The sequence below is a fragment of the Lissotriton helveticus genome, chromosome 9, assembly GCF_964261635.1.
Source record: "Lissotriton helveticus chromosome 9, aLisHel1.1, whole genome shotgun sequence".
Classification (NCBI taxonomy): Eukaryota; Metazoa; Chordata; class Amphibia; order Caudata; family Salamandridae; genus Lissotriton; species Lissotriton helveticus.
This window is the reverse complement of record NC_136070.1, coordinates 1250859805-1250884211: the sequence shown is the minus strand read 5'-3', so window position 1 is coordinate 1250884211 and position 24407 is coordinate 1250859805. Positions and strand designations below refer to the sequence as shown.

Sequence of the window (24407 nt, the reverse complement as noted above, 5' to 3'; positions counted from 1 at the left end):
GTGCATGTTGGCTTATATTCTTTCATCCTCGCGGAGTGATTGGCTGCAAAGGTTCTGGGCCAGGTTTTATTAGTTTATCCTCGCAGTGATTGGCTGCAAAGGTTCTGGGCCAGGTTTTATTCTTTCATCCTCGCAGTGATTGGCTGCAGAGGTTCTGGGCCAGGTTTTATTCTTTCATCCTCGCAGTGATTGGCTGCAGTGGTTCTGGGCCAGGTTTTATTCGTTCATCCTCGCAGTGATTGGCTGCAGAGGTTCTGGGCCAGGTTTTTTTCGTTCATCCTCGCAGTGATTGGCTGTAGAGGTTCTGGGCCAGGTTTTATTCGTTCATCCTCACAGTGATTAGCTGCAGAGGTTCTGGGCCTGGTTTTATTAGTTTATCCTCGCAGTGATTGGCTGCAAAGGTTCTGGGCCAGGTTTTATTCTTTCATCCTCGCAGTGATTGGCTGCAGAGGTTCTGGGCCAGGTTTTATTCTTTCATCCTCGCAGTGATTGGCTGCAGTGGTTCTGGGCCAGGTTTTATTCTTTCATCCTCGCAGAGTGATTGGCTGCAGAGGTTCTGGGCCAGGTTTTATTAGTTTATCCTCGCAGAGATTGGCTGCAAAGGTTCTGGGCCAGGTTTTATTCTTTCATCCTCGCAGTGATTGGCTGCAGAGGTTCTGGGCCAGGTTTTATTCTTTCATCCTCGCAGTGATTGGCTGCAGTGGTTCTGGGCCAGGTTTTATTCGTTCATCCTCGCAGTGATTGGCTGCAGAGGTTCTGGGCCTGGTTTTAATCTTTCATCCTCGCAGAGTGATTGGCTGCAGAGGTTCTGGGCCAGGTTTTATTAGTTCATCCTCGCAGTGATTGGCTGCAGAGGTTCTGGGCCAGGTTTTATTCGTTCATCCTCACAGTGATTAGCTGCAGAGGTTCTGGGCCAGGTTTTATTCGTTCATCCTCACAGTGATTAGCTGCAGAGGTTCTGGGCCTGGTTTTAATCTTTCATCCTCGCAGAGTGATTGGCTGCAGAGGTTCTGGGCCAGGTTTTATTAGTTTATCCTCGCAGTGATTGGCTGCAAAGGTTCTGGGCCAGGTTTTATTCATTCATCCTCGAAGTGATTGGCTGCAGTGGTTCTGGGCCAGGTTTTATTCGTTCATCCTCGCAGTGATTGGCTGCAGAGGTTCTGGGACAGGTTTTATTCTTTCATCCTCGCAGTGATTGGCGGCAGAGTTTCTGGGCCAGGTTTTATTCTTTCAACCTCGAAGTGATTGGCTGCAGATGTTCTGGGCCAGGTTTTATTCGTTCATCCTCACAGTGATTGGCTGCAGATGTTCTGGGCCAGGTTTTATTAGTTTATCCTTCCTCGCAGTGATTGGCTGCAAAGGTTCTGGGCCAGGTTTTATTAGTTTATCCTTCCTCGCAGTGATTGGCTGCAAAGGTTCTGGGCCAGGTTTTATTCTTTTATCCTCGCAGTGATTGGCTGCAGATGTTCTGGGCCAGGTTTTATTCGTTCATCCTCACAGTGATTGGCTGTAGAGGTTCTGGGCCAGGTTTTATTAGTTTATCCTCGCAGTGATTGGCTGCAAAGGTTCTGGGCCAAGTTTTATTCTTTCATCCTCGCAGTGATTAGCTGCAGAGGTTCTGGGCCTGGTTTTAATCTTTCATCCTCGCAGAGTGATTGGCTGTAGAGGTTCTGGGCCAGGTTTTATTAGTTTATCCTCGCAGTGATTGGCTGCAAAGGTTCTGGGCCAGGTTTTAATCTTTCATCCTCGCAGAGTGATTGGCTGCAGAGGTTCTGGGCCAGGTTTTAATCTTTCATCCTCGCAGAGTGATTGGCTGCAGAGGTTCTGGACCAGGTTTTATTCTTTCATCCTCGCAGTGATTAGCTGCAGAGGTTCTGGGCCTGGTTTTAATCTTTCATCCTCGCAGAGTGATTGGCTGCAGAGGTTCTGGGCCAGGTTTTATTAGTTCATCCTCGCAGTGATTGGCTGCAGAGGTTCTGGGCCAGGTTTTATTCGTTCATCCTCGCAGAAGGATTGGCTGTATACGTTATGGGCCAGCTTTTATTCTTTCCTCCTCCCAGAGCGATTGGCTGCAGAGGTTCTGGACCAGCTTTTATTCTTTCATCCTCACAGAGTAATTGGCTACAGAGGTTCTGGGCCAGCTTTTATTCTTTCATCCTTGTTGTGTGATTGGCTGCAGAGGTTCTGAGCCAGGTTATATTCTTTCGTCCTTGCAGAGTGATTGGCTGCAGAGGTTCTGGACCAGGTTTTATTCTTTCATCCTCGCAGTGATTAGCTGCAGAGGTTCTGGGCCTGGTTTTAATCTTTCATCCTCACAGAGTAATTGGCTACAGAGGTTCTGGGCCAGCTTTTATTCTTTCATCCTTGTTGTGTGATTGGCTACAGAGGTTCTGGACCAGCTTTTATTCTTTCATCCTCGCAGAGTGATTGGCTACAGAGGTTGTGGGCCACCTTTTATTCTTTCATCCTTGTAGTGTGATTGGCTACAGAGGTTCTGGGCCAGCTTTTATTCTTTCATCCTTGTAGTGTGATTGGTTGTAGAGGTGCTGGGCCAGGTTTTATTCTTTCATCCTCGCAGAGTGATTGGCTGCAGAGGTTCTGAGCCAGGTTATATTCTTTCGTCCTTGCAGAGTGATTGGCTCCAGAGTTTTTTAGGCCAACAGGAGACCTGCTGAGTGTGATGTAAACGTCGATCCGCTCTCTGCCCCGGATAAGTCCTTTGGACGCGGCTGGCACGTCCTTCGCATAACCTGCGACCTTTGTTCCTCGCCAGCCTCCAGCGCGCCGCGTCGGCGTCCAGTAAAGCGTTTTTATTTTTTTTCGCATCTTCCTTTATTTCTCTGTTTCCTTCCCTGCCGGACCAGTGCTCCGGATAGTTGAGTCATTTGGCTTCCAGGCCCGGTAGGGAGGTGGCTGGAGCTGTCAGTCACCCGCTGCACTGAGGACAGACCGCCACCTCGCAGAAAATATTCACTATCCCTCCCTGGGCTGCATTTTCATTTTAAACCTGTCATTTTATCCTGACTGCAGAACCCGCGCGTGCCGGCGCCCGCCCCTCCTGGAGGCTTCTTTTAAATGTCCTTTCCCTCCATCCCTCCCCACCCTCTGCTCCCCCTCCCTCCCCCGGGAGGATTCACTTGTCATATTTTTAACCAGACATGTTTATTTTAACATGACAGCCGAGGCGTTGATGCACCGGCTTCAAGCCTGGGCCCCCCCGGCATTTCTTTTTTAGCCCCCAGCTGTTGTCTGGCACAAGGTGGCGGGTGCTCCAGGGGTAGGGTGACCAGAATTTTAAAGCCAAAAACCGGGACATTTCACAAAAAATAGAAGAAGGACTACAATTTTACTTCAAGCTAAAGGTTTTTAGGGTGAATGCCCAGTGATGCTCAGTGGCGCGGGCTCTGAGACGGTCTGTTATCCGAAGTGCTGTGTTTTTGATGTGCTCGTTGTCATGTGGTTGTCTGCTCTCACTGCCTTCGGAATGAAAGCAGAATTGTTGTTGTTGGAGCGAGGACAGATGGCCCTGGGTTTTAAAGGGCGCGTTTCGATCTGTGTGAGGTTCCTGGTACAAGCTCACACGCAGCGACGCTCACAGAAGGCTTGTTTTTATCCTTACTTAGTTCCACAAACCATATATACATTTAAGGCAGATGCTTCCAAAACTAGCCTGCTTCCTAGGCCTGTGTTTTTACTTTGTCCTTAGATTATAGTTTGTACATTTTGATGATACACCGGCTCTCCCATGCTTATCCAGGTTTCGGTGTTTAAATGTACTTTAGACATTTATAGTTTGCATGTATTTTGTTTAAAATTACCCGGTGACTGGACTGTGTTCATATTTTTACAGCCGATTAAAACACGTTTCCAGTGTCAGGTGTGACGTCAAAGCTCAATTTAAAACGCGTGCCTGGCTTTCTCTGACATGACAGTAACGTGCCCTCTGCCACCTTTTCGCTTCTGTCCCTGGAGCTACAGAAACAACGTTAGCGCGTCATAGGACATTCATGGATCTCTGATAATGCAGCCTACCTCTGAGCTCCTACGCAAGCCCGTGCCTAGCGGTCGGCCTGTATCTGTGAGGAGGTCTATGTGGTATTATACGAGATAAACTACCTCCGACTGTTGAATATGAGGCTGGTCGCCTCACTGCCCTCACAGAGGATTCTACTGAGAGTCGTGTTGCCAGAATAGAGGTATTGTGATACGAGTCGGTGTTGTTTTCTGTTCGCAACCTAGTCTTTAAGAACACACAAAACAATTGGAGACAAAGCAAAGACCTCTAATTCACACTGTACCTGGCAACCTGCAAAGGAAGGGGGGCCGTTTCTCTGTGCGAAGGGTGTTTACTTGGCTCCAGAAGGGTATGCTTACGTCCTTTGGTTAGGTTTAGGGTTGTTTGTTGTGCAAACTAATGATACAGGGCTACCTCATAACATAACATAACGTGTATTTGTAAAGCGTACGTTCACCCAGAGGTTTCTTGGTGCTGAATAACAGATGTTCATTGTTACCCAACTCAATGGTACTCATTTTATTAACCTCAGGTAGATGAAAGGCTGAGTGGCCCCGCTGGGATTTGAACCTGTGACCATGAGGTCGAACACAGGCCCCTGCAATGGACACATTAGTCCACTGAGCCACCAGACCCGGCTACCTCGGACCGTACAGGCCAGTGGCTCTGCACTCACCCAGGAGCACCAGTCCAAGTGGTGAAGGGGCACATATTTGTCTGAGTCACAGAATGAACACAAGCCCACAAACAGGAAGAGCTTTTCCCATGCCACAAAAGTCTCTTGCAACCCAAAGCAAGCCTGTCTAAGACCTCAACAACAGCAGGTTTGAGTGAAGAACAGAAATAGTAAAAGTTGGTGTAGAGGGGAAGTGTGCCCACCAGACAGAGCCACCACCCAGTTCACCTGCAGTTGAGAAGCTTGTTTCCTAGGGCTGCCCTCTTGCAGTCTCTTGAGGGGTCGAGGGAGCTTCAAGGCACTGTGTGGGTGTGTCTGGATTTATTGGGTTGGCACACAGACCTGGTCAATGGCAGCAGTGCAGGCCAGTAGAACTCCTGTGGGTGTCTTGGGCCAAGTGGAGAGGAAAGGGCCAGCTCTCAGCCTCACAATCTCCTAGCACAAATAGCAGCGGGGTCTACTCCTGTCCTGGTTACGTGGTTGCACAAAAAGCTGGATGGTGGCTACAGCGTCTCTGTCTCACTTTAGAGTGTTCTCTTTCCAGAATGCAATGCAGGGGTCCTTTTGTAAGTGCAGGTGGCCCAGTTCACCCTCCAGGGGGCTGTAGTAGTTGAATCTCTATATATTCCCTCCACCCAGGCGACAAAACCAGTCTCAGCAGAGGAAGAAGAGTGGAGTGTGGTTGTCATGTGTGGGCAGCATCCATCTTGTAATTGTCTTTTTTTACATAAGTACATATTTGGAAATAGCGATCGGTGACCCTAATAGGGGCTTCAGTAGTCTTATCAAAGCTTTTACTGTACAGACGTGTTCCTATGGACGGATAGATCAGTGATACCCCTTGTGAGGCCCGGGGGGCACACATGGCCCGCCTGACCTTTACAAGGGACACTAGTAGGTGTCTTCTCTGGTGCAGCTATGTCCCCCCAAAACTTTACATATGCGGTCACCGGCCAGGGCTTCTGCGTAGAGTCACGAGAGCTGTGAGACCAATGTAGGGTCTCCACTCGTAGGTACACCAAAACTGTGTCCCCGAGGAGCAACACTTTGCGTCTGAGGAGTCACTCAGGATTTGGCCCTCAGAGATAGTTGTCAAGAAGACAGTGGATCTTCTAGGGACAAAACAAAAGTGGTTAGGATGGGACAACTGGGACTTTGTTCCACAAAGGGCCTGTGAGAGCATCCGGTGGTTCTCCAGCCAGGCTGCGTTTGTGGTTGGACGCGCATAGGATCGGCAGGTGGATCCTGGAGTCAGGCCAGCCCCCTATCTTTCAGATGGCGTTCCCTAACGCGCATGCGGCCCATCCTTCCTCGCGGAGTTGCTTGAGAAGATTGCAACTTTGCACCAACCTTCAGAGGCTGCAAGCAGGGCTTTTGCAGAACCCTGGATCATTAAAGCAAACGACATTGATTCATCACGTCCTCCTCCGCGCGGGAAAGGTATGATGCGCTTTGTTGATCACCATGTGAAATTGATCCGAGGGTTTGTTGAGCGACTCCAAAGTTTAGCCATTGATCCTTCCGTAATGAGTTTCTGAGTCTTCGATACCTGGAAGGCGAGATCCGGGCACTCGTGTGTATGTTACGTGGGCGTCACACGTTCATGGGTGCGATGAGGAGCAGTGGTGTGGGTGGTGGGAGGGGGTTGGCATCACTGATGCTAGAAGTTCTTCAGGGCTTTCCTTTTACTGTGTTTGCATCCTAGGTATTTAAGCTAGTGCCTAGAATCTGCTGAGAAGATGATGCGCTTGTTTGTTGTAGTTTGTGTGTTAGTTGTCCTAATTTTAGATGAATGCTCCCAGAAGCATGATTGGGAGAATCAGCCGAGTTGAGTCACTTTTCCTCGTTAGGGGCATATAATGGTGACGATCTAAGCTTTGGGCCTTGGGTTTCTCCCATTTTGCCACATGGGCGACCTTCCCCCTATCTTTTCACCCATTGTCACATTTGCTGGACGAAGCAAATTTGAGCCCTGGGTTCAAAAGTTAAATGACCTTATTGCTTTTCTGTTTAACCAAATTGTTTGAAAGTGGACACTTGGCGCCTACCTGAGCTGTGATTGGGTGTTTCCATTGACAGACATTCAGAATGGCAGCCTATAGACCCCAAGAACAGTTTGGAGCTTATATTTGGGTGTGATTGGGCAGTGGACGCTGTGGAAGAGTGAATGGCAGCTTTATATACAGGTGCTCCGCGCCGCCACCATTCAAACGATCGCAGAACTTTAAAATGAGAAACTCAATGTGTGTTTCAGTGGAAACTATTGTAGGTTTGTGCAGAGCGCAACAGATTATTGAACATTAGCATAGAGGGCATGACTATATATATATATATATATATATATATATATATATATATATCCTAGATGCAGTAACCCATAGTCCTGTGTGTGCGTATATATATATATATATCATACACTCTACATTAGTGTAAACTCTCTCCCTCCTGCATACAGAATGTGTTTTTTAACTAATGGTGATTTTTTTTTAGGTCTAAGATTCTACAATATTTACAACATAAGTGAGGTATTGCTCTCTTATTTTTACTGAAGACTACCAAACAGCATAGTCCAGGGAAGAGGGATGGCGATACAGCTAGGGCAACTGACACCGGACGCTGGGGCTCATGGTTCGATCCCCGGCACCAGCGGCAGGTCAGCCCAGCACCATGTGATTCTGGGCAATAGCTCGCTTAATCTTCCCAACGGCTCCCAGTGCCGGCATGCCTCCGGGTAGCTGTGCGCTTTACAAATACTGGGTTTAAATAGTCTTGTAGTTCACATGCCATTCTCAATATGCACACCCCTGTTTTGAAAAAAAAAAACCTTTTCAGCTGACTACCCCAAAATAAACCTATAATATGAAAATAAAGATTTAGTCCATGCCTTGGATATGAAGAAACTGTACTGCTGACCGCCCTGACCAGGCCTGGGTGAACCCTCAGGCAGCCCGGTGCAGCGTCCTCCGTCTGGAGAGATGTAACCCCTTTGGGTTCTACCAGTGTGGCGATGGATCTTCGAATGCACTGGTCGAGCCCGCCTCTTGGCATGAGCAGTTGGTTCTTTGTCAGAATCTTCCCCAGCTGCCGTCGCTTCCTAGTGGTTTGTGCCAAAAGCATGAAAGAAATGTCAACAATGGTTGCTTCTTGTGCTCAAGCGAAGCGCTAAGCATTTTGGTGCGGTCTTTGCAGATCCCAACTCTGTTTGAGAGTTTGATGCTGTTGGGTCAGTGTCCATTGTTTTGCTAAATTTAAAACTGTGCTGGAGACTCTGCTGAAGAATAATAATCTTAAACCCTTCTTCACCCTTCATATGTTTCAAGTCTTGACCTGCCTATGACCGCCCTGTGTTTCTTTGTCAGGTACAGGAGCAAGATGAGGTCCTGCTCTCCATTGACCGAGCTATTGAGGCAATCCACAACGCGTCGATGAAGAACGGAGGCAAATACAACCTGGATCAGAGGGATGTACTTCAGTAAGTATCAAGGGCCAGCCAACTGGAGGAAGAGCTAGAAGTGAGGTATGCCCTACAGTAAATACCACAGTCAACTGCAAACTGGAGGAAGAGGTAGAAGTGAGGGATGTCCTACAGTAAATACCTGAGTCGACTGCAAACTGGAGGAAGAGCTAGAACAAAGGGATATCCTATAGTAAAGACCCGAGTCGACTACAAACTGGAGCGCTAGAACAGAGGGATGTCCTATAGTAAATACCTGAGTCGACTACAAACTGAAGGAAGAGCTAGAACAGACGGATGTCCTATAGCAAATACTCGAGTCTACTACAAACTGGAGGAAGAGCTAGAACAGAGGGATATCTTATAGTAAATACCCGAGTCGATTACAAACTGAAGGAAGCGCTAGAACAGAGGGATGTCCTATAGTAAATACCTGAGTCGACTGCAAACTGAAGGAAGCGCTAGAACAGAGGGATGTCCTGTAGTAAATACCCGAGTCGACCGCAAACTGGAGGAAGAGCTAGAACAGAGGGATGTCATAGTAAATATCTGAGTCGACTACAAACTGAAGGAAGAGCTAGAACAGACGGATGTCCTATAGCAAATACCCGAGTCTACTACAAACTGGAGGAAGAGCTAGAACAGAGGGATATCTTATAGTAAATACCTGAGTTGATTACAAACTGAAGGAAGCGCTAGAACAGAGGGATATCCTATAGTAAATACCTGAGTCGACTGCAAACTGAAGGAAGCGCTAGAACAGAGGGATGTCCTGTAGTAAATACCTGAGTCGACCGCAAACTGGAGGAAGAGCTAGAACAGGGGGATGTCATAGTAAATATCTAAGTCGAATACAAACTGTAGGAACAGCTAGAGGACAGGTATGTTCTACTATAAGTACTGGTGGTGTCTACGAATGGGGGGGGGCGAGCTACAGGAGAGAGAGGTCATAGAGTACGTACAAGAGGAATTGTGGAACCCATCATTGTGAAACGGGGGCGGATACAACCTGGAGCAGAGCAGTTTGCTGCAGGAGGTATCTCAAGTGCCAACAAGCAGGAGAAAGAGGTAGAAGGGAGAGATATCCTGTAGTAAGTTCGGGAGGTTCCTGCAACTGAAAGAAAAGCTACATAAGAGAGAGGTCCTATATTAAGTATCAGAGATGCCTACAGACAGGAAAAAGAGACTGAACAAGCAGATGAGTAACGCGTTTGTGGAATGTCAGTAAAATCTTCTTGTCCAGTGTTCAGAGAGAGTGGAAGGAAATTTTATTTGACATTCTGGAACACATGGAAGAAGTTTGTAGTTTTGCATTTCTGGGTTTCACGTTGTCTGTTGTGTTTTTTTTCAGGCTGCTTATGTTTCAATCGGTAAATAATCAGAAGAGCAGCCATGAGGAGAATAAGACTCCTCATGGGGGGCACAGGAAACTTTCACCTGCAGCTGCGTGTGGCCGGGCTTGGCTCCGCTGTGCGTTGTTGGCCGGGCTTGGCTCCGCCATTTGTCTTCTTCTTGCGGTGGGTGCTCCCGGCCGGGCTTGGCTCCGCCGGGGGCGAGTGTGATTGACTACAACCCCCAGCAGCCCCAGCGCGGCAAGGACGCCGCCGCCCTCACAAACAGGGAGCGCCGGACGGCGCATAAAGGAGAGTGCGCCTTCGAGTTCTGCGGGGGGCACAGGAAACTTTCACCTGCAGCTGCGTGTGGCCGGGCTTGGCTCCGCTGTGCGTTGTTGGCCGGGCTTGGCTCCGCCATTTGTCTTCTTCTTGCGGTGGGTGCTCCCGGCCGGGCTTGGCTCCGCCGGGGGCGAGTGTGATTGACTACAACCCCCAGCAGCCCCAGCGCGGCAAGGACGCCGCCGCCCTCACAAACAGGGAGCGCCGGACGGCGCATAAAGGAGAGTGCGCCTTCGAGTTCTGCGGGGGGCACAGGAAACTTTCACCTGCAGCTGCGTGTGGCCGGGCTTGGCTCCGCTGTGCGTTGTTGGCCGGGCTTGGCTCCGCCATTTGTCTTCTTCTTGCGGTGGGTGCTCCCGGCCGGGCTTGGCTCCGCCGGGGGCGAGTGTGATTGACTACAACCCCCAGCAGCCCCAGCGCGGCAAGGACGCCGCCGCCCTCACAAACAGGGAGCGCCGGACGGCGCATAAAGGAGAGTGCGCCTTCGAGTTCTGCGGGGGGCACAGGAAACTTTCACCTGCAGCTGCGTGTGGCCGGGCTTGGCTCCGCTGTGCGTTGTTGGCCGGGCTTGGCTCCGCCATTTGTCTTCTTCTTGCGGTGGGTGCTCCCGGCCGGGCTTGGCTCCGCCGGGGGCGAGTGTGATTGACTACAACCCCCAGCAGCCCCAGCGCGGCAAGGACGCCGCCGCCCTCACAAACAGGGAGCGCCGGACGGCGCATAAAGGAGAGTACGCCTCCTCGTCCCGCGGGACGCGCGCGGGCGTGCGCCGGGCTAAGCCCGGGCAAAGGGCGGGCCCTCTGTGGCCCTCAGGGGACTGAAGGAGACTGGACTGGGCCTGGACCCTTATATTTCTCCTCTGGTTTACTTTCGCGCCTGGAGCGTGTAAGATATTTGATTAATTTTTCTTCTTTGTGTTTTATAGTTTGTTTTAGTATTGAGTGCTTAGATTGACGGGTATCTGTTTGTAAGTATTAGTTCCATTCATATCCTCAATGTCAAAACCCAAAGAAGGTAAGGTGCCGGCGGGCCCTGCTACTCTTGATAATTTTCTGGTTAGGAAAGTAAGTCAGATAAATAACAACAGACGTGCATCATTGGGGAAAAGCACTGTGGTAGGGGAAATGTCATTGGAAAATTCCCCTATCAGTCTATCACAAGGATGTGCGATTAACTCGACTGATGTCATTTCCATTGACCCCCCAGTATCCATCTTAGTTAACGTAGAGGCTGGATCTGACCCTCAGGTGTTGTCTTGTCCTGATACTAGCCCTGATACTATTGTGTTACATGAGCCCCAACCAGAAACTAGGGCCATAAGAACTTGTAGAACACTGTCTCAAAAGGTAACGGGGAAGCAAGATAAGTCCAAAAAGAAAAAGGATGGCAAGGCTATTTTTAACCCTGCAATACCTACCCCTTTTGTCTTTACGGGCACTAACAATGATGGTAATGATAATGGTGTAAGCATAACCCCTGATTTTTTTGCTTCACTTATTAAAAAACTGGAAGCTTCTTTAACAACTAAAATGGAGGAGCTTATCAAACCATTAACGAGTAAAATAGATAACCTAGCAAAGGAAGTAACAAGGCTGGGTGGTCTTTTATCAGTAAAGAATGGTGGTGCATCTAGTGGAAATGTACAATCTGGGAGTAATGGCAGAGAACCTGCCGATATTAATGATATACGTAATAAGGCAACGGGGAATGCTGCTGTTGCAGTGGTTTCTGGTTCTGAAACCCCTATTCGCCCAGACATCCCTGTGGCAGCGGCCCCTTTGATACCATCTACAAAGCAAACAAATAGTAGAGTGCCCAGACCCCCGAGGTATAATCGATATCTTAATTTACCTCCAGATTGTGCTCCGTTTGTGGCTGTATTAACTAATGTGCCCCCTTGTGGGACACATCCAGCATCTCCTTTTGATGAATCCCAATCTTCTTTGAAAAATAAGACTGTATCTTGGCTTAACAAAAATTGTGGGTTCCCTGTGTCATACTCGGAACAAATTATGACAGTAAGACGTGTAAATTGGGTAGGGCCATCTAAAAAGACTGGGGTAGGGGACTGTATAGTCGTAAATTTTAAACACCCCCAGCACGTGGCAACTATCCTTTTGAGAGCTTCTGCTTTGGTATATAACACGAATAGTATTTGTGTACGTCCCTTGGGTTATTTTTATGCGCATCTCTGTAAACCTACATCACAACAGAATTTAACCAGGCGGGGGCTAGAACCTTATACTCCTGTGCAGGAGTCTCAGTTCTTTTATAATGTTACTGATCCCTGTGGGTCTGGTGGGCCCATTAGAACCCATAACAGGAGTTCAAGTAACGGCCATTATCATCATGGGTCGAATGTACATATACAGAATAGATTCGAAATGTTATCCGGTCTTGAGCAGTGTGACTGACTGGGGGCACCTGCGGCTCAGATTATTAGGGCTTCAGGTGAAACTACAAATTCTTTGAACCCGGTGGGCAGATCCTCAGGAATTCTTGCTGTCTCCTGGAATATTGCTGGTCTTGCGGCCAAAATGTCTGGTGTAAACTGGGTTATTTACATCAAGCAGTTTTCTATTATTTGTCTCCAAGAGACCTGGGAGTTGGGCTGTGATCTGTTTTTAGAAGGGTATAGGGCCTTCTTTGTGCCGGCCCTGCCTTCTGTGCGGGGAAGGCCCAAGGGGGGTCTTGTAGTCTTTGTCTCCATACTGATACCATGTGTAGTACGGAGATTGGAAGCTCAGCATGCAGGGGTCATGGGACTAATTCTATCTGGTGGTAATGTTCTTGTGGGACTAGTGAATTTTTACAATGCTGCTCTTGATAGTGCAGGTCCGAAACACATCCATGTTCTTAATTCCTTTGTCTCTAATTTTATGGAAAAAGTGGGCCATAACCTCATGATTTTGGGGGATTTTAATCTGCATCCATGTGTTGATCCATTGCACAAATGCTTACCAGAAATGATCTGTGCGCGCGCAGATTGTCTGCATATGGAACACACTGTAGAGGGGGAAATGTGTAATGACTTAATGAATGACCTTGACCTCTCTTTGGCTATGTCTTTAAAGGATCCTTCATATTGTTTTGATATCCCTACTTTTAAGGGACATGGTAGGGGCACCTTCATTGACCATATTCTCGTCTCGAGGACTATGCAAACTTTTGTAGACTCTTTTTGCATCCTCCCCAGTGAATTTAGTGACCATAATCCTGTCACAATCTGTTTGAACTGTCCGTGGGGGAAAAGTGGTCCCAAAAATACTGTTCAAGGAAGTTTGGGCACAACAGATGGGAGGAGGCGGTTAAAATGGTCAATTGACTCAGCGGATGCACTCTATAAAAACATCTCTGAAGTGTGTGCAGAGGACATTGACGTTTGTATTAACGGGGGAGGTGAACCTAAATCGGTTCTAGAGGCTTATCAAAATATAGCGGAGAAGGTGTCAGCGTTCCTATCTGTTCCTAATAAAACCCACACAAAAGTAGGGCCGAGATGGTTTAGCCATGATTGTACTGTAGCTGCTCGCAAGCTGAGGCTTGCTTTGTCAGCTTCCCCGAGGGATCGGGAGGTTGTAAAACTCTGTAGAAGGGAATATAAGGCTATTACTATCTCCCGTAAGGAGCTATTGAAGAAAGAGGCGTGGGAGGAATTGCTTGACCCCTCTACCTTGAATAACAGCACCAAATTCTGGGCATTGGTTAAGAAACCTTTCTTGTCCGAGGACCCCGGGGACGGAATTGTTTGCTGTATATCCAAGGAGGAATGGGAAGGCCATTTTAAAAGTCTATACTACTCTGAAAATGCTAGCTCTATGACTGATGCCCCCTGCGACAGGGTTAGCCCTATTATTTTTTATGAAAGTGAGGTTCGGGCAGCCATTATGGGCCTCACTGTTAATAAAGCACCAGGGCCTGACGGAATACCCCCTGACCTTTACAGGTCGGATCCAGCTTTCTGGGCGCCCATTCTGGTCGCAGTATTTAATGCGGCGGCCACTGTGGGATGTCCAGAATCTTGGGGACTATCAACTATAGTTCCTGTATTCAAGAAGGGAGATAGGGGAAGCCCACTTTGCTATCGACCCATATCCCTAATTGATTCACTGGTGAAGATCATGGGGAGAGTTATACTTCAACGCCTAATAAGTTGGTCGAATGAGAACCACATTCTGACAATTTCTCAATATGGCTTTTGTGAGGGGCGTTCTACTATAACGCAGTGTCTCAATCTGTTCCTTATTCTGAATAAATATACGGTCGTTCAGAAGGGTGTAATTCATCTTGCCTTCATGGATCTCTCCTCAGCCTTTGACTGTGTCAACAGGGGGAGGCTGTGGAGGACCATGAAGGAGAAGGGAATAGATGGGGGTATTGTGGAGTTCCTTGCGGATCTGCACAATGAAACAAGAGCCAACGTGAGGTATTCTTCGACTGGGGAAACCACGGGTTGTTTTCCAATCAATAAAGGCGTACGTCAGGGGTGCATTATGGCCCCTTATCTTTTTAATTTTTATATAAATGACCTGGAGGCTGAATTACAGGAGATAAAATCTGATTGTCCAAGGGCGGGTGCGAGGGGTATTCCTTTGCTTTTATATGCCGACGATGCGGTCTTAATCTCACGAACAGAACTAGGTCTTCAGGCACTTTTGAATGGTTTTAACAAATTTATGTCTGATAGGGACCTTACGGTCAACAATACAAAATCTTTTATAATGCATGTTGGCCGTCAACCAAAGAAAAAGTTCAATTTTAAATTGAATGATGTCCCGATACCCATCACCCAGTCGTTTTCCTACCTGGGGGTCTTATTTGATACGAAGATGTGTTGGGCCCCACACTTGGCCAAGAAAAAGGGGGAAATGTCTAGGGTAAATGCTTCTATCTTCAATCTTGCTTCTAAACTGGGCAAAAAGCCAAATGTGGCCATGATGAAATTATATAACGCTAAATCCATAGCCACTGCAGTATACGGAAGTGAGATATGGGGCTACACAAACTATGAACAACTTCAAATAGTTGAAAATAAATTTTTAAAGCGTCTGCTGTGTGTCCCTGGGAGCACACCGAATTTAGCTGCTCATGAAGAACTTGGCTGTTTGCATTTATCTGACATAGTTGGACTAAAACCGTTGTTGTGCTGGGTAAAATTATGGTTAAGTGATGCAATCCCTTTGACCCACTTGATAGTGGAGGATCTTTTATCGCTTGACCACGCAATGCGAGTGCCCTGGCTCAAATATTTGAAGTCTCAATTCTTGAAGCTTGGCCGAGTAAACTTGTTTGATAACCCGGGGGACATAGTTAAGGGTGATGTTGCTGCAATTAAGAGTGCTTTTTACCTGAACCGTAATGCTGTAAGAGATGAAGTTGAGCTCTTGAAACCTAATGTTAGAACGTACATTATGCTGAGTACCTGTAATTCAATGGAACTGTATCTAACATGCTCCTTCACCACCCATGAAAAATTTTTGCTGACCCGTTTCAGGTTTAACATCTTTCATCAGCTTTTAATTAGACCCAAGTCGGACATTTTTAAGAAACCAGCAGCTCCCTGTGGCTGCGACGGGAAGTCTCCACAGGATATGCTGCATTTTATATTTTTATGTACGTTTTATGAATATCCCCGTAAGCGGTTTCTGGTTACCCTTTTAAAGAAATTAAATTTTAACCAAATTAGACCCGCCCTTGTGTACTTACAGTTGTTGCATCCTGATAGTGTTCTTCAGGTGTTAGAATTTTTAAAAATGACCATGAGACTAAGAAATTGTCTGGATGAGTAAATGTGCATTAACTGCAGTTTATGGCACTATTGCACTTTATTTTGTATATTCTGTATTGGACATTACTTGCACTTTTTATTCTGATTCTGTCAATGCACTCGTTTTTATGATATATTTGAGTGTATGTAATTTAAGTTTGACTTTGTGACTACTGTGATGTTTTTATTATGTTTTATCTATTGTGTACTTTTATGGATTGCAATATATCCGAAATAAAGTCAATTAAAAAAAAAAAAAAAAAAAAAGACTTCTTCATGAAATATAATGGAATGTTTACATTCATCTAGAATAGATGTTCAGTTATCCTACACATCTTATTGTGTATGCCCTGGATTGTATGTATCCGACTTTAAATATAACCTCTTATCAACTCTTCATTTATTTTGTTTGTCATTTAATAGTGTAGTACGCATGTCTCTCCAGACTGTGCAGTTCCAAACTCAGACCCACGAAGGATCTAACAGTGTGCTCAGTGCAGTCTTTTCTCCCCGCATTATGGTGCCCACCTTTGTTCCGCTCTTGGCAGAGATAAAATCAGGGCTTTCGCTTTGGTTCCTCACATAGTTCTTAACCAATACCCTCACTTTAATGACATCAGAATGCAAAGATCGTACGTCATCATTTTTCACAAGCTCCTTCTTCAGATATAATTGTTGAACCCTCAAAATGGGTTCTCTTTTCACATGCAACCCAGTTACTGAAGTCCCCATTTTTAATTTGCCATTATCAACATTGGCCTAAGTGTCTAGATTTATATCCATGAGTATTTGGAAGATGGCCCTCTTGGTGGGCGAGGTGCCTGGTGTTTTTTCTTACATTCATTTAATTTCGATGCACACAGATTTTTCAGCCATTTTGTGTAAAGAATTTCCCATTTTTTTAAAAACTCTTATTGACAGTGAAATGTGATTACGGCTCCCTGTTTTCCGTTTTTTTACAGATTTTTACAGATAAATACAGACAGAAAAATATTTATTTTCCTGTCTGTATTTATTTTTAAATGTGGATAAAAACGGAAATATGGTTTGATTTTGAGTGATTCTAAATGCTGTCAATCATGCCAGGCCAATAACTGGGGATTGACAAGCAAGGGGATCAAAATAAATAGGGATTTTAGTAAAGAGCCTTAATCGGTAGTAGATTTGCACAACCTTGATATTAAAATGAACATATTTTAAGTGCATATTTTATCACTGTGTATATATCATTGAAACCTGTCAGCCGTTGAGGCACGAGTGCACATTAACTGGTTAAATAAATGCAGAAATATACACATTTCAGCTAAATTTGTTTACACAACCTTAAATAAATATGGATAAATACAGATAAAATTAGCAAAAAATAAATATGGACAAATACAGACAGAAATGACAAAAATATAAATACCATAAAACCGGGAGCCCTAAATGTGATCTCAACCCGCCTTGCAGGATCTGAAGCCCAGAAGTACATAACTTAGTACATTGCTATAGATTGCAGACTCTGGGGACAAAAACGTATGGCCAAGGCCATGCAGGCGGATTTGGATGGAAGGTTCTGGCAGGTTTGTATGACACAATAAAAAAAAAGTGTTACCTGGGCATTACATGCAGACAAACCTTCCCATAGACCATGATTCTGCCAGCTGGTGTTGGGGCTCTACGTGCCATTTGACCACTTAAGAGCAGATGTTTCATTATGGAAGCGCTACACTGTACGGAATTATCAGCATGATTGCCCATTGAAGGAAGAATGCCTTCAACCTTTTAGTATTTCCTTTATGTCTATCCTTCCCAATTAGAAAGCTCATCCACCACCGAAAGGAGATCTTGTCTCGGAAGAACCACTCGCCATCGAGTCAGAGGAGGAGCATGACCTTGTCCTCGAGTGACCACCATTTGGATGCACCACGCCAAGCCAATGGTGTATGCCGCACGGGCTACGAGCGACATCACAGCCTGCCAACGTCAGAGTTCCAGAATGAAGACTGCCCTTACCAGGTATTGTCCTGCACTAATCTGACTATTCTGCCCCCTAGTGGCCTACCTGGATGATGTTTGAGCGTGGAGATATTTTCAGTGCTTGATGGACAAAGACTGTCATGGCTGTGTCTCAAATCATCAAGCATGGAACAGTAACTGATTTTTTTTTGTTGCAGTTAATCACAAGTAGTAAAATCTTCCAGTGTAGTTATCTGAAACGAGTAGAATGGCTATTAAGTATGCTTTTGGAAGCTTGGCTATTTTATAGCAGTACCTAATGGGTTCATATGCGCAGTGCGACTCAGAATGGACAAATGTTAGGTGTATGCACCATACAGGTATTCATGTACATTTACTCAAAGTTCACATGTGCTAAAGGGTCCAGAGCAACCCTCTTGCCACTCTGCCTCACTGTGCTATGTAAGATTTTCTGCTTTTCCTGTTTTATTTAGAGATCAGTGTTTTACTTCCTTTTTTGCATACTGCATGGTGGTTGCTGCTTTTGCAGGTTTACTCTGCAGATGCCTGTCGAGTCAGATTGACAGTTTGAGTGGGTATCCCAGTCCTGTCTCTGCATTTGGCAGACTGTGGTGCGTGGAACCAAAGCCTTAAGGCCATCTCCCCGGCCTCCTGGAGCAGGACTTGCCTGTGAGATTAATGATTTGTCCTGTATGGCCCCTCTCTTTGATCTGTGACTCACACATCCCTTCATAATCTTGAATGCATCAGTATAGGAATTGAAGACCAGGAATGGAGCAAGATTCCAATGTGTCAGAAAATATTCTGTAAACAGAGGTGAAGGCACTTACGAGTGACACCGGGTTGTCGGATGGCAGAATACGTGCAGGTGGGGAGCAGTGGGACAGAAGTACAGAAGTAGCAGAATCCTTGCAGGTGGTGGGGAGATGGACAAAACAAACTCTTCCTGCTCTTTGACCAGGTGGAGCGAGTTTTGCACTACCCCCCCCCCCTCCCCTGCCATTGGTTAAGGTGAAGGGTTTAAGGCCTAATGCATCTCCTTCTACTGGCCAATTCGAGGTGGCCATATTCGCCCCCAGTCAGTCACACAAGCCCTCATAAACCCACACCACTTATTCACCCAGGGCCTTACTGAGACCTCTCAAAAGCATTGGCAAACCCAATAAGTCTGCCTTGCATTTTGACTCCCGGCTAAATTATTTTACCAAAAACCTGCTGCAGTGAAAAAACAAACCGAAAAAAACTATTGCTGCCTGCATACAATGCATCCATGTGATAAAAATGTTGTGTTGATGCACCGTACGTTTGAGGTGTGAAAGAGTACCTTGTGAATTGTAATGCTGGCACTCCATGGCAGGTAGAATGATAAACCAAACAGACAGCAGCATGTGGCGAGGCGGAAGTGCTCCTGTGGGGCAGAGCCAAAGCACACTATTTGGTAGTAAATAATTGCAATTTTAGGTCTTGAAGACAGTTGATTTGTCACTCAAACTTAAAACTGGTGTAGTGGAATGTGTAGTGCTGCCCCAGTGTGTTCTTTTCTTAGCTGGATTAGAGGTCCTGAATGACGCTTGCGGATGCAGTTTCTGCCTACCAGGCTCTTTGTGATTGTCAGGTGGAAGCTCAGCCAATTGAAATTAACCAACAAACTCCATTCATACTAATGTATCCTCCATGTCCCTCATCAACACATCACCCCTTTCTTATTTGTGTAGCCCTTAGTGGAAGCCAACAAATCATACTTTGGAGATGGCCCAATAGGACAAAAAAGGAAAAGTGGAGGGATAGGTTGGCCCAGGAGAGCTGACCCAGCTGCATCCTCATGGTGGTGCGTAGGTAGTCTTTCTAACCCTGCAACATTTTAAAGTCCAAGAAAGGCCAAATACAGGCGACAGCTGCTCCAGTGCCTTATTTGCAATTGCAGATAGGGCGATGGCCAGCTGCCAGCTGTTTCAATTCATGGTCAGCATAAAAGACTACAGAGAATGTAAAAATATCAAAACTTGCACTGGAGTTTCCAAGTAGGCTCTCTCTCTGAGATGCATTTCAGGTACAGTAGAGTCCCATGTTTGGGACTCCTGTACCCCATTTCACCACTGCCTCTCCTCACTGAGTTCTGTGATAAAGTCAAGAACGACTGGGCCCAAGTCATCCTAGTGGCTCTGGATTGGGCCTGGGAGAGAATTGTCCTCTTTTCGTCTGGGCTTGAGCATCTGTCCTCCAATCAGGCTACTGCTTCTGGGAGATGTCCTACTGCTGCAGCAGCAGTACAGGGTCCTGCACCCAGCTGTGCACAATCTTTACCTCCATGAAGGCAGATTGAGCCTCAACTGTTGATGGCTTTCAGTCTTCCTCACGAGGTTGTGGATGTCATCCTTGCAGCTTAATGCCCCTCTGGAAAGTCTATCTGTGCCTGGCACTGGGACAAGTTTGCATCCTGGCCCATTACAGGTCAAGATGTTGGATATCTTTTTATTTGTTTTTTTACCTGGCCCATAAAGGACTTGGAGTGGGCACCATTAAAGGTTACTGGTTGGCCCTTTTGGTCTTTCTATGTTTCCAGACCAGCTGTCCATGTTCAAATCACCCGCTGTAAGGAGGTTCCTAAAATGTTTCTCATTTATATACTCCCAAACCACTTGTGATTAAACAGCTGGGTCTGAATTTGTTCTTCACTTTCCTCATAGGCACTCCATTCTTATCCATGTGCCACTGTCTACTGCGTCTCCTGACTCTAAAGACCGTGTTTCTGGTTGTGGTGAGTTCGGCTCATCGCTAAAGTGAACACAAAGCTCCTTCTCTTTCGGTCCAGGTGCCCAACACCATCTGTTTCCCAGATTAAGTGGTGTGAGGACCAAGGTGCCCTTTTTGGAGAAGGTCGTTACTGCTTTTCACTTGTGCAGTCCATCACTCTTAGAATGTTATTTGCCTTGCCTCAACACCCCACCCCCGCTTCCCATAAGAGGAGTAGACACTCCATCAACTGAACCATAAACCAGGAGTTATGCTGTTTAAATCTTATGGATCCAGTCTGACATCTGGGGATATTCTGCTTTTACACTTAGTATCCACCCAAAAGAGTGTCACAAAGTAAAAAGCTTGTTTTTGGGGAATCTTTTTAGGTCACTCATGTCTCGCCTAGAGAATGAATGGAAGAGACATCCCTTCCTAATGTGGAAAATAATTCTTTCACCAACTTTGTGTTTGCTGGGTCCACTCTCCACTTATAGTGTGTGGAACACTTCTAAGTCTTGGCCTCACACATTATCCCATAGAGATTCCCCTCTAGTTTCTTCCATCTACACCAAGAGCGACCTTCTCAAGAGGCTTGTAGCCCACAGCAGTAACCTTAGTAGTGTGAAGAGGAACCTTATGATGCCCGCTACTATTCCCCGTGTGAGGGCCGTTGTCCTTTTATGGAATTGGACTAACAATCTAACATTCTAATTTACGACAGTCAACTAGGAGTGTCTATTGTTCCATTGTTAGGATGAGGAAGACATGCTCATTGGTCTTTTTTCTAGGCCTGGGTGGTATATTCCGTTCCGCTCGAGGAATTTGGGTAATTTTGCGTACCGCGGAGAAGGCAGAATTTCCAAAAATTCTGCGGTTTCCCAGATTTTTTGCTTGTTCGTGCTTTCAAAATGTGTTCGCAAGATATTTCTCCCCGAGCACGCAAACAGCATTTGCGAACAGGCAGAACAAGCAATTCCGAGCGTTCGCGGAACTTTTGCATGTGCGCCGAGATTTTTTACTGTTTCGCTGAGCTTTGCGTGGTGCGACTATGCAAATTCCGCCCACCCCTACTTTTTTGCCTTCTTATTGAATATTGCTTGTGCTCCAGCTTAAATCGAGCGCTGCACACTTAGTTTGGTCAACCAAGACCTCATGGCATGTTCTTGTAGCAGGGTAGATGCTGATCTAAGGGTCATTCGAATTGGCCTGGTGAGATGCTGGATACTACCTGTGGTGGCACCATGGGTGTGCCCAGCCTCCGTATTGACTATGTCGAGTGCTAAGGCCCACATGCTTGGTGTACATTCGATGTGATATTGCATCAAAGTTAATGGTGACCGTTTGCAAATGAGATTGTATTAATATTCACAAGAGAAGTGTGCAGTGATAGGTGTAAGCAGTCTCCTAACTCTAGTCAGAGTGTCTTGATTGTTAATACTTTTCTGGAAAGTTAGGGTTGGTGTGTATTAGAGGGGTAGAGAGAGGAGTGTGTCTGCACTGATCTTATATTTTGTTGTTGATGGAATTACACTGACCTGTCCGGTCATTTGTGAGAATCAAATTGTCCTTAAAAAATTGTTTCTTTGGAAAAGCAGGAAAATGTTACAGGTTCTTTGAAGTATTTATAGGTGTGAAATTTCATCTAGGTTCCGCCACAGCCGCGGCGTGCTGCCCCAGTTACTCCACCCCCACCAGAGAAGCAGTACAAGAACACGCAGAAGACCGCACCCGTGAAAGGTGAGGGCAGTGTTACACTGATTTTGACTTTTTTTGTCTGAGGGCATGCTATGTTTGAGGGTTGGGGTGGGCTAGGGCACATGGCTGGATGATGTATGAAAACATCGGCCTTCTTTCAGCTCAGATCATGAGTGGACCGATTCAGATTCACAATAAACCTTATACTCCATCCGACCAAGATTGACTATGTCCTTCTGATTGGTGGCCCACTCAGACCTCTGGTTTAGGCATGGTTGAGTAGCTTGAAGGCTTTCTTCTTCCCTACTTTTCAACCAGCACCAAAACCATGCACTCTACTCAAGGTCTATGCGAAGTCAATGGCTTCATGAATCCAGCTCAGTTTGAGGTGCAAAACCTGTCTTTTCCTTCCGGCCGACAACTTCTGCTCCTCCCTACAAACCCATGTCCTGTTGTGCATCGGTAGGGGCAAAGCCCTGGTAACTGGTCTCATGAGCCAACTGAAGTCTGCACTGTGTGCAGCAGCCTTACTTATCTCCAACCAGGTGACTTCACTCCCTTCATCCCTACCCTGGACCATGTGCGCATGTCCACTTTTCCAGGACTTAACCTTAATGAACTAAGCCTTTCAAGTAAACCGGGACAAGGGAATCGTCTGAAGAATCTCCGACAACCAGAGGTTCGGACTCCTAGATGAGGCATATGAGACTGATGCCTGTCAGTTCTAGACTATGTAGGGGCACTTCAGCTCATTCCAGATGTAAGAATGTGAACCCTGCCACCGGCCTGCCCTGGTTACAATAAATCCTAGCTTGGAAATGAGCTATTGTAGACCAGGAAACGAGCCAGGCACACACAACACTATGATGATCATGCATCCACCAGTCCAAAGACACTCCTACAACCTCTCCTTAACCCCTTAACAGCGGGGGTAATTCTCCTTCTGTGCGTGGGGGAGGGGTGGGGGGCACTCGCGGCGCCGCGGTGCTCATGACGAGCTGGGCTCGTCATGACTCCACCCACTCCCATAGAACGTCCGCACAGGTGTGGAATTTGCCGCGCGGGGGAGTGGCGTGGCGTTATGATGAGCCCAGCTCGTCATGAACACAGCTCCACTGTGCCTCATGACGAGCTGGGCTCGTCATCAGCAGGCAAGGGGTTAAGATGTCTAACCATCTCCAAACATATATTGATAGCACTCCCCCTGCTGGCTCATTTTAAGCAAGATCCAGGCTGCCCCTGTGGGACTACCTGCATGGACAGTGATTGACCCACTTGAGTAAATTCTGCTTGAGCTACAAAATAACTTTTTTACACCCTATATATACCCTTTTACACCCAACTAGAGGGAAGCAGAAACATCAAAATCATCTGACCTTCACTCAATCGAGATAGGCAGCCTGCGCTGAAGCGATAGGCGGCCAAGTCATTCATTTACTTGTAAAGCGCAACATTCTCCCCAAGGCTTCTTGGTGTCAGGAGGGGTGGCGATAAAAACTGCTTGAAAAATAATCAGCAAAAAAAAGGTTTTAATGGATTTTTGGAACTGCAGGTAGCTTTAGGTGGTCTTCAAGGGTAGAAGAAGGTCCTTTCAAGCTTTGGGGCGAAGGTGAAATGTGGTCCTTGCAAATACGCTGGATGGGTGATAACCGATTGGAGTTCGAACGCACATTGTGCGTAGACTGATGAGAAGGTGATCACGAGGAAATTAACAACCAATGCCATACAAAACTATGTGCTTCATGCACAGTGGTCTCAACATGAATGCTGCTGAATATAAAAACAGTGTAGCACACCACACCTTATCCTAATCCTTGCTAAAACAAGGGCCCTCAGAAGGCAGTGTATTAGAAATTGCTTACCCTTTTGCCTTGTGTCAGTCGCAGAAGAATAAACCTCTTCTTATTACTCGAAATGTTGTTGTTGCCTTTCCGCCCTTAAGTGCTTCTGTAGAAACTCAAAGTTATGTTAAGTGTTCCTTAAAAGCACACAACTCACGCGGGCACTGAATGGATTCCTTCTAGAACTATCTTCTGTTGTGGCCTGGGTCAATAGAGCTGGTCAGTATTTTTTCTTCTGAAAGGCACAAAGAGATCCAAGATTGTCTAATTTTAGTGATTAACTTAATTTTACTGGTAGCCTTGGTCATGCACGTGTCTTTTAAACCAATGTCCACTTTATCGTCTTACCACAAGGCACACTTTTTGATCACTGTCATCTCAGCTCAAAGCAATACCAAACTTCAGGCTTGATCAACGAAGATCCTTACACTGTCTTCCATAAAGACAAGATGGCTGCCCATATGGTCCCATCTTTCATCCCTTAAGTCCTGTCGGTTTTTAACGTCACAGACTAAATAATTGGATCTTTCATGCTTCTCCAGCTGATGAAGTCGCGCATGATCTGAATGCATTCAGATTTTATTTAGAACC

At 46.3% G+C, this 24407-nt stretch overlaps 1 protein-coding gene across 2 annotated transcripts in view; it reads left to right on the top strand.

The window, feature by feature from the left end:
• NCKIPSD (NCK interacting protein with SH3 domain) overlaps positions 1-24407 on the top strand; it is a 346636-nt gene that overhangs the window by 99329 nt on the left and 222900 nt on the right. The window contains exons 2-4 of one of the 2 annotated variants that reach the window (XM_078661786.1): positions 8057-8163; positions 17385-17583; positions 21927-22017. In XM_078661786.1, coding sequence (XP_078517912.1) covers positions 8057-8163; positions 17385-17583; positions 21927-22017 — 397 coding nt within the window. Of the gene's footprint in view, positions 1-8050; positions 8164-17384; positions 17584-21926; positions 22018-24407 lie in introns of both variants that reach the window. The other variant, XM_078661785.1, reaches the window with a different exon arrangement.